Genomic DNA, 10,333 nt, shown 5'->3' with positions numbered 1-10,333 from the left:
TGGGCGCCCTTGAAAGACGCCTTAAATCTAAACCTATAATACATAGGTAATCAACTAAAGCTGAAAAGGAATGGCCAAAGCACCCACGTGGAGTGCTGGGTGCTGTAGGCGAGAGGTCTGAGCTCTGAGAGGTTTTAGAGCTCAACATCTTTGTTAATGTTGGTTCGACCTTTTCCCCTGCCAGTCCCGCGGTGACCTTTATCTTTCGGTGAGTGAAATCGGTCGTTCTTGTTTTTCCTGGGTCCTCCAACCACAGGCCACCTTAGATGGCTCTAGTCCCTTTGAGTACTCAGACCCTTCCTGTGCATTGACCGACACAGCTCGGCTCGGATCCTGAAATGAACGTTTCTACCTTCGGAACGCTGTGGCTCGGATCCTTCTGAACCCGCACGTTGACTTTCCTGGGGTCTGGAGAAAATCACTGGATTCTAAAGGAATCAAAACTGTCAAGTGTTGTGCTATAACTAAAAAAATGAACGAATGCTCTTAGAGAAAAACAGGGGTCCAGTTCTGGCTCGTTGGTCTAGTGGTATGATTCTCGCTTTGGGTGCGAGAGGTCCCGGGTTCAAATCCCGGACGAGCCCCTTTCTGTTTCATCTTTCTCTCTTTAAAGTCAGTAGTTAACAAATACTGCAATCGCCGCTACGGCTAGGTCACCTAGTCCTCTTCAACCTCGACCTGTGGGGGATGAGATTGTTGAGCAAATTGCGGCTGCTTTTGCTGAAAGAATCAAAGACAACGAAGACGCTACGAAGGGCCAAAGTCTTCATCACAGATCCGGGCTACCTGACTGGCTCTGACAGGATCTTTTGTCAGTAGAAGAGTGTTCGGGCAGTTCTTACCCAGTATTTTGTGTGGAACAAACTAGTGCACTTTTCACTAGGTCACTTCGTCTAGAAAAGATTGCTACCTGAAGGCATGTTAGGGTCACAATGTCCCAATAGAACCCGCTTTCTGAGACCCTGACTGCGCGGTGATCCAGCCGCGGGATGGAGTCTAGCCCCTGCCCTGGCCTTGGCGCCTGCTCCGCAGCGCACAGTTGCACTCTTGGTTGTTCTAGTGAGACTGCCTTTCCCACAGTTGCAAGCGCTGTTGCATCGTTCGAATGCGAAGTCGCAGCCCTGGGAACTTGAGGGCTTACAGGACACAGACATTCATTTTGTTCAAGGAAGCGCAATTGGATTATTTCCAGGTGTTATTTTCGAAAACACAGTATAACATAGGAATGGTTGTTTTTTTCACTTCTGGCAAGAATCCACCAGACCCATTAGTGCTCTTTGATGGCTCACCTGAAAAATCAACAGGTCTACTGTTGGGTGTCTACCTATAATCCTTGAGTGTGGTTCAATTCTGGAGTGAAGAAGTTGTCCTCGAAATGAACTGCTGGGATGACGGGCGCTTCAAAGTTGCTTGTCTTTCTAAACTGCTTGTTTAGAAAGGAATCTTTAGGCGGGGCACAGTGGCTCATGCCTGTAATCCCAGCACTTTGGGGAGGCCCAGGTGGGTGGATCACCTGAGGTCAGGAGTTCGAGACCAGCCTGACCAACATGGTGAAACCCCCTCTCTACTAAAAATACAAAATAGCCATACGTGGTGGCGCACGCCTGTAATCCCAGTTACTCGGGAGGCTGAGGCAGGAGAATTGTTTGAACCCAGGAGGCAAAGATTGCAGTGAGCCAAGATTGTGCTATTGCGCTCCAGCCTGGGCAACAAGAGCAAAACTCCATCTCGAAAAAGAAAGGAATCTTTAACAGGATTTCTGTCTAGCCCAATTATATTTGTCGTTTCTGAGGTTTCCCTTGGAAAAGTTATGTGTCCAGAGGAAAATAAAGGGTTTTGTGATGATTACAGGAAGGGAGGAGAAAAGGAAGAATCTGTCAACATGCCCTGACTTCCAGGTTGGTTGGCAGGTAGGAAAGGTGAGATGTCTAGCCTGGTACCTTGTCTTTGCTGAATGACTACCAGTGGATATGCCCAACAGAAAGTTGGATATAGTATCTGTGATACGTCACATAAACAGAATTGAAAATAAAAATCATATGATTATCTCAATAGATGCAGAAGAAAGCATTTGACGAAATCCAGTATCCCTTTATGATCAAAATCATCAGCAAAATCAGCATAGAAGGGACATATCTCAAGGTAACAAAAGCTATCTATGACAAACCCACAGCCAACATCATACTGAACAGGGAAAAGTTAAAGGCATTCCTCCTGGAACAAGGCAAGGATGCCATGCCCACTTTCACCATTTCTATCCAACATAGTACTGGAAGTTCTAGCCAGAGCAATCAGACAAGAGAAAAAAATAAAGGGCATCCAAACTGGAAAAGAGGAAGTCAAACTGTCACTGTTTGCTGATGATATGATCGAATACCTAGAAAACCCTTAAGACTCATCCAAAAAGTTCCTGGATGTCATCAATTGAATTCAGGAAAGTTTCAGGATACAATACAATGTACACAGTCAGTAGCACTGCTATACACCAACAATGACAGAGCTGAGAATCAAATCAAGAACTCAATCCCTTTTATAACAGCTTCAAAAATAAAAAATAAAATAGTTAGCAATATACTTAACCAAGGAGGTGAAAGATCTCCACAAGGAAAATTACAAAACACTGCTGAAAGAAATCATAGATGACAAAAACAAATGAAAACACATCCCATGCTCATGGATGGATAGAATCAATATTGTGAAAATGACCATACTGCCAAAAGCAATCTACAGATTCAATACAATTCCCATAAAAATACCATCATCATTCTTCACAGAACTAGAAAAAAAATCCTAAAATTCACATGAATCCAAAAAAAGAGCCTGCATAGCCCCCAAGCAAGGTTAAGTGTAAAGAACAAATCTGGAGGCATCACATTACCTGTCTTCAAACTATACTGCAAGGCTACAGTTACCAAAACAGCATGGTACCAGTAAAACAAAACAAAACAAAACAAAACACGTAGACCAATGTAACAGAATAGAGAACTCAGAAAAAAAACCAACTGCTTACAGCCAACTAATCTTTGACAAAGCATACAAAAACATAAAGTGGGGAAAGGACGCCCTATTCAACAAATGGTGCTGGGATAATTGGCAAGCCATATGTAAAGGAATGAAATTGGATCCTCATCTCTCACCTTATACAAAAATCAACTCAAGATGGATCAAAGACTTAGATCAAAGACCTGAAATCATCAAAATTCTAGGAGATAGCATCAGAAAAACTCTTCTAAACATTGACTTAGGCAAATAATTCATTACCAAGAACCCAAAAGCAAATGCAACAAAAACAAAAATAAATAAGTGAGACCTAATTAAACTAAAAAGCTTCTGCATAGCAAAAGAAATAATGGGCAGAGTAAAAGACAACCCACAGAGTGAGAGAAGATATTCACGAACTATGCATCCAACACAGGATTCAAATATCCAGAATCTACAAGGAAATAAAACAAATCAGCAAGAAAAAAGCAAATAATCCCATGAAAAAGTGGGCAAAGGACATGAATAGGCATTTCTCAAAAGGAGATATACAACTGGCCAATAAATATGAAAAAATACTCAACATCACTAATTATCAGGGAAATGCAAATTAAAACCACAATAAGCTACCACCTTGCTCTTGCGAGAATGGCCATAATTAAAAAATCAAAAAATAATAGATGTTGGGGTGGATATGGTAAAAAGGGAACATTTTGTACACTGCTGGTGGGAATGTAAACTAGTACAACCACTATGGAAAACAATATGGAGATTCCTTAAAGAACTGAAAGTAGAACTACCATTCAATCCACCAAACCCATGACAGAGTATCTACCTAAAGGAATAGAAGGCATTATATGAAAAAGACACTTGCATACACGTTTATTTACAGCAGCACAATTCGCAATTGCAAAAATATGGAAGCAACATAAATGTCCATCAGCTAATGAGTGGATAAAGAAAATGTGCTATATTGGCCGGGCATGGTGGCTCAAGCCTGTAATTCCAGCACTTTGGGAGATGGAGGTGGGTGGATCAGTTGAGGCCAGGAGTTCGAGACGAGCCTGGCCAACATGGTGAAACCCTGTCTCTACTAACCGGCTATGGTGGTGTACGCCTGTAATCCCAGCTACTCGGGAGGCTGAGGCAGGAGAATCACTTGAATCCAGGAGGCAGAGGTTACAGTGAGCCAGGAACGTGTCACTGCACTCCTGCCTGGGTGTCAGAGTGAGACTCCGGCTCAAAAAAACAAAAATAAAGCGGTACATATATACCATGGAATACTACTCAGCCATAAAAAGGAACAAAATAATGACATTGGCTGGAGTTGGAGACCATTATTGTAAGTGAAGTAACTCAGGAATGAAAAACCAAATATTGTATGTTCTCACTTACAAGTGAGAGCTAAGCTATGAGGATGCAAAGGCGTAAGGAGGAAATAATGGACTTTGGGAACTTGGGGAAATGGTGGGAGGGCACTAAAAGATAAAAGACTCCATACTGCCTACAGTATACACTGCTTGGGTGATGGGTGCACCAAAATCTCAGAAATCACCGCTAAAGAACTTCATGTAACCAAAAACCACCTGTTCCCCCAAAACAATTGAAATAAAATAAATAAATAACAAAGAACACATTGACTACTTCAAATAAGAGGACAAGATCAGTTGTGCCAAACTCTGCTAAGTATAAAGAGTAACATATGCTTGCTGAGTTTAGCATCTTTGTCATTATCAATGATGTCATTAAGAGCTTTATTTATTTATTTAATTTTTGAGACAAGGTCTCACCCTTTGGCCCAGACTGGAGTGCAGTGATGCGATCTTGGCTGACTGCAGCCTCGAACTCCCAGGCTCAAGCAATCCCCTTTGTTGGCTTCCCAACGTGCTGGGATTGTAGGCATGAGCCACTGCACCTGGCCTTATTAAGAGTTTTGTATGTGAAATGATGCAAACAGAAGCATTTTCTACTTCTTCTAAATTAAGTATATTCTGTCTTAACTGTATATTTAAAAACAAAATGCAAATTTCATGTCAATGAAGGTAAGATCTTAGAAAGGAAAGCTTAGAAATAAACATCAATAAGCAGATTTTTATTTATTCTTTTATTTAATCGCAAACTTTCACGGACACGCAAGTTTGTATCACTGTTATACGCATGCACACACTCAGTCTACACATACCATCATACCAAAATTTCAGGCAAATTTATTTCATATAATAGTTTGAATAAAGACGCTTGTCATGGTACCTTTATAGAAATTCGAAGCCAGGGGCGGTGGCTCACGCTTGTAATCCCAGCACTTTGGGGAGGGTGAGGCGAGCAGATCACCTGAGGTCGGGAGTTCCAGACCAGCCTGACCAACAAGGAGAAACCCCATCTCTGCTAAAAATACAAAATTAGCCGGGTGTGGTGGGACGTGCCTGTAATCCCAGCTACGCGGGAGGCTGAGGCAGGAGAATCGCTTGAACCTGGGAGGCAGAGGTTGCAGTGAGCTGAGATCACGCCGTTGGTTTCCAGCCTGGACAACAGAGCAAGACTCCATCTCAAAAACAGAAAAAAAAATATATATGTATATATTCATATGTATTATGTCTACCCCAAAAGTCTATGAATTCCTTGATGGCAGGGGCCAATATTTGTACCTCTAACATACCAACTTACTTCCTAGAACACAGTATTCAACAAATTTTATTGAATTAAATTGAGCCCAAAGGTATTTTTCACAATGAAACACATGTTGAAAATGGATGGTTTAACGTGCTTTATTGCCATAATATGAGGCAATTATTTCAAGAAATGCTGTAAATTGTTGCATGAATTCCTTTCCTGGGCCAGTGGCTGGAACAGACTTCAGATTTTTATGTTTCATGAAACTAGGTAATTTTTAAGGCAATATTTCATCTCCTTTCTGGGCAACACCTCTAGATCACTCCAGAAGAGTTATTTTTACCTTCGAATCATTCTTTCCATTCCTTTAGTACACAGAAATATTTTAGAATAAAGTCATCTAGTGTGTTTGCATGCATTATGAATAGAACTAGATAAAAACATTTCTATTTTCCATGCCCACAGAAGCTTATGGCTAACTCTTTTGATGCTAATACTTAGTTTGCCAGTTTTGCAGCACTATTTTGAGTTTAGTATGCTGTCTATACCTTGATATTTATGTGTTTTGTACATTGTTCCTATGTACACAAACACACTCTAATGTGACAAATACCGTTTAATGAATGATGACCTCTGTGAAAATTTCTCTAACAAGAAAATACCCTAGGAAGCGTAAACCAATTTTCATAAGATCTCCAATGTCCTTTTGTAAATCTCCTTATCATCAACATTCCCTTAAGTTATTATCTGTCCCTCAGTTCTCCCCGCTAAAGTTCAAGCTGCTTGAGGTTAGAAACAATTTATTCTTGTTTATCTTAGTATATATTCGTATATCACAGTGTTCAACAAAGATTCTTCACAGACCTTTGCTGAATGAATGAATGAATAAATAAATAAATATTTGTTTCCAAGATTTCCAAAGGGATTTCCATGAATAGGAATCCCTTTTCAAATGTCCAGTAAACTAGATAAAATTTACTACAAAGTTTGGTTCTTGGTAGATACAAAAATATTTGGCATTTTTTTTTTTTTTTTTTTTTTTTTTAGATGGAGTTTTGCCCAGGCTGGAGTGGAGTGGCATGATCTTGGCTCATTGCAACCTCCGCCCCCTGGGTTCAGTGATTCTCTTGCCTCCTTATGTAATGCCTCCTTATATAATGAAATTATATAAACTTACCCTTTTCGGTAGCTGGGATTATAGGCGCCCGCCACCACACCAGGCTAATTTTTGTATTTTTGTAGAGGCGGGGTTTTGCCATGTTGGCCAGACTGGTCTACGAACTCCTGACCTCAGGTGATCCACCTGTCTCAGCCTTCCAAAGTGCTAGGATTACAGGCGTGAGCCACCGCGTCCAGCCTATGTGGCATTCTTAACTCTTTAATATTAAAGCTCCTTATTTTACTAAAAACAAAAGAAGATTTAACACGACAGATACAAGAATGTAAAAAGATGAACAAATGAATGAAACATAATCCAATGACAAAACGAGTGGAGATGTTTTTATCATTGTAATAAAGTGCACACTAGAAGAATACAGTAAATGCTATTACTCATGAAATCCCTCATTGACCTGCTTTACCAAAGGCACCTGGAATTACCACAGAGAATTAAGTCCCTTTATTAAATTTGCTTCACCTCTTTGTCCTCTAGCAGTAAATGTAAATTTTTCTAACAAGCGTGTACAAAAATATACAGTTAATCTATTTTTATTTCATTTTATATCTATAAGGAAGTTTTTCTTAAAATTCTTGACTTGCATAAACAGTTGGAAGGCTCTACTTAGACCCTCAATCAGTTTTTACCTTTTGAGGAGAGTGCACAAATGGATTCAAATGTTGAATTAAAGCTACAGTCCCACTTCTCAGACAAATGCATACATATTCAAGCACATAAAATTTCGATACCTATTGGGCATATACATTTTCTGAAACCCATCCTTAGATTCCCTACATGACCATGGACCCATAGGTTAAGACTCACAGGTTGGAAGGTCTTAGGAAGTGGCGATGATATTGATCACGATATATCAATAATAATAATAATAAGTATTATTACTATTAGGTATGATCTAGGATCAAGAAATTTTGCCTGAAAGAGAAGAAGGGTGATTGATGACCTGGGAATTCATTAGCAGTTCCAGAATTCAGTCTTTTGGTGATATCCATAATGATGATGGAAGGGAGCATGATAATGAGAATGTTTGGATTTTAAAATATGATTTTTAAAAATTACAACAAGACCAGGCGTGGTGGCTCACACCTGTAATCCCAGCAGTTTGGGAGGCTGAGGTGGGTGGATCACTTGAGGCCAGGAGTTTGAGACTAGCCTGGCCATCGAGTGAAAGCCCATCTCTACTAAAAATACAAAAATTAGCCAGGTGTGGTGGTGGGCACGTGTAATCCCAGCTACTCAGGAGGCTGAGGCAGGAGAATTGCTTGAACCCAGGAGATGGAGGTTGCAGTGAGCCGAGATCACGCCACTGCACTACAGCCTGGGTGACAGAGTGAGACTTTCTCTCTCTCTCTCTTTCTCAAAAAAAAAAAAAAAAAAAAAAAAAGACTAGTTACTGGTCTCTTCACTTTCACCTTACTGCTTTCTCATTGAGACATTTATCAAGTAAAAGATTCCCTAAAAAGCCTGCCACTACCTTCTTAAACATGTCCTTCAAAGCTTCCTTGACTTGCTCATTACATAAGGCATAGATGAATGGATTTAGCAGTAAAGTCACAAATGTCGTTATTACTGTCACTGCCCAGTTAGCGTCCACAGAACCACTCTGCGATGACCACACATAGAGAAAAACGGCACTTCCATAGAAGAGGGTCACCACTATCAAGTGGGAGGTACAGGTAGAGAAGGCCTTCTGATGGCCCGAAGCAGAGGGGATGCTCAGGACAGCCAGCACAATGAGGCCGTAGGACACCGCAGTGATCAGCAAGGAAGATGCAATGACAAGGGAGGCCAGGACAAAGTCAGTCTCCTCCAGCTTCTTGGTGTTGGTGCGTTCCAGGCGGAGCAGTGGGCCACTGTCACAGAAGAAGTGCTGCACCACAGCACCCTGCTTACAGAAAGGAAGCAAGGCCACAGCCACTGTGGGACCAAGCACAGGGACGAGTCCCCCACCCAGCAGGCCAAGGCCACACGAAAGCACACAGCCCCACTCATGAGCAAGGGGTAGTGCAGAGGATGACAGATGGCCAGGTAGCGATCCACAGACATGACAGCCAATGGTAAGAACTCGGAGGCCCCGAGAAAGAAGTAGAAGTAGAATTGGGTGATACATGCAGCAAAGGAAATAGTGGGCTGCCTTGAGAGGAAATTGCTCAGCATCTTTGGAATGATGACAGAAGTCAGCAGAATCTCTAGGCAGGACAGGTTACCCAGAAAGAAGTACATGGGGGTCTGTAGTCGAGTATCAGCCCTTACCATCCCCACAATCAACACCTTGCCTGTCAGAATCAGGAGATAGACAAGAAGAAACACAGAAAAGAATTCCACTCTTGCACTGTTGAGATTTGGGAACGCTGCCAGGACGAACTCTGTTGGATCCCTACTGTGGTTCGCATCAGCACTCATTGTCTTCTCCACCTGTCCAACAACAAAAACATGATCCTGGTAAGAGCAGCTCCTCTGCTTACAGTCCTGAAACTTACTTCATCATGGTATGGGACTCACATCCCCAGTTTATCCAATTGCAGGTCCTGTTAAGATCTGAAGCACTTAAGGTCATCATCTGATTGATTTTAGCACTGGAGAATTTTCTCTAAAGGGTAACAAAACTTAGGTATGAAAGTGCCAGGAGCCTCCGTCTCCTCCATCTTCACATCTCCTGTTCTCAGATCTTAAATAATGACACATCATTATTGTAATAACAATATCACTGAGCATCCGAGTTGGGCAAAAAATCTGAAAAAGGATTTTGTGAAGAATATGATTACCATTCAACTGGGATCAGAACTTGAGTCAGACTACCTAGTTTTAAATTCTCGCATCTCCACTTACTGGCTGAGTAGCCTTAGCAAGTTTACTTACCCTCTCTGTGCTCCTCAGTTGTGAAATGCTGTAAGGAGCAAATGATATAATAGTGCGAAGAATTTAAGAGTTTCTAGTACTTAACTTAAAAATTATATGGCAGAGAAAGCCCCTGGCTGTAAGTTAGGACACCAGAATCTAGGCTTGGCTTGCCATTACTCTTGGAAGATTATCAATTTGTATTTAACTGTCCAACTGTACAATGAGGCACAGGAATCTAGGCCATTAGTATACCTAATGAAATTATATAAGATTACCCTCTCCGGCAGGACGCAGTGGCTCATGCCTGTAATCCCAGCTCTTTGGGAGACCAAGGCAGGTGCATCACTTGAGGCCAGGAGTTTGAGACAAGCCTGGCCAACATGGTGGAACCCCGTCAGAGGTTTGTCAGAGCCAAAATTATGAATTTCTGACCACAACTATTAATAAAAAATTATGTTCTTATTCTTTGATTCAAGTCCTCCCAGTTCTGAGGACTGCCACCAGTTAGAAAAATCAAGTCAATTATATCCAGAAAGCTTGTGTAAAAATGCCTCAAGTATCAGGAGAATCCTTACTCCCTTTTGACAGAGCAGGAGCACCATCGTCTTGGACAAACACTGCCACTTTAAGTTCCAGCTCCCTTTCTAGCCTCATGCATTGCAAAGAAATCACTTCTCTTCTAACTACAGGCAGCCAGAAAGAGCAGACAGTAAAACGCAGATAAGACAG

General features: G+C 41.4%; 1 protein-coding gene and 1 non-coding gene across 2 annotated transcripts; one reads left to right on the top strand and one right to left on the bottom strand.

The window, feature by feature from the left end:
* Positions 1 to 512: 512 nt before the first annotated feature.
* Positions 513 to 584, top strand: TRNAP-UGG (transfer RNA proline (anticodon UGG)). Its single transcript has one exon. It is a non-coding gene; the product is annotated as a tRNA-Pro (tRNA).
* Positions 585 to 8,171: 7,587 nt separating this feature from the next.
* OR6S1 (olfactory receptor family 6 subfamily S member 1) lies at positions 8,172 to 9,166 on the bottom strand. The gene is given in 2 exon segments (XM_055289533.1): positions 8,172 to 8,713; positions 8,716 to 9,166. Coding segments are annotated over 2 exon segments (993 nt in total).
* Between the last annotated feature and the right edge of the window lie 1,167 nt (positions 9,167 to 10,333).

Source organism: Symphalangus syndactylus, chromosome 8 (assembly GCF_028878055.3).
Source record: "Symphalangus syndactylus isolate Jambi chromosome 8, NHGRI_mSymSyn1-v2.1_pri, whole genome shotgun sequence".
In the NCBI taxonomy this organism is placed as follows: Eukaryota; Metazoa; Chordata; class Mammalia; order Primates; family Hylobatidae; genus Symphalangus; species Symphalangus syndactylus.
The sequence above is the reverse complement of the archived record's forward strand: the minus strand, read 5'-3'. Positions and strand labels throughout refer to the sequence as shown.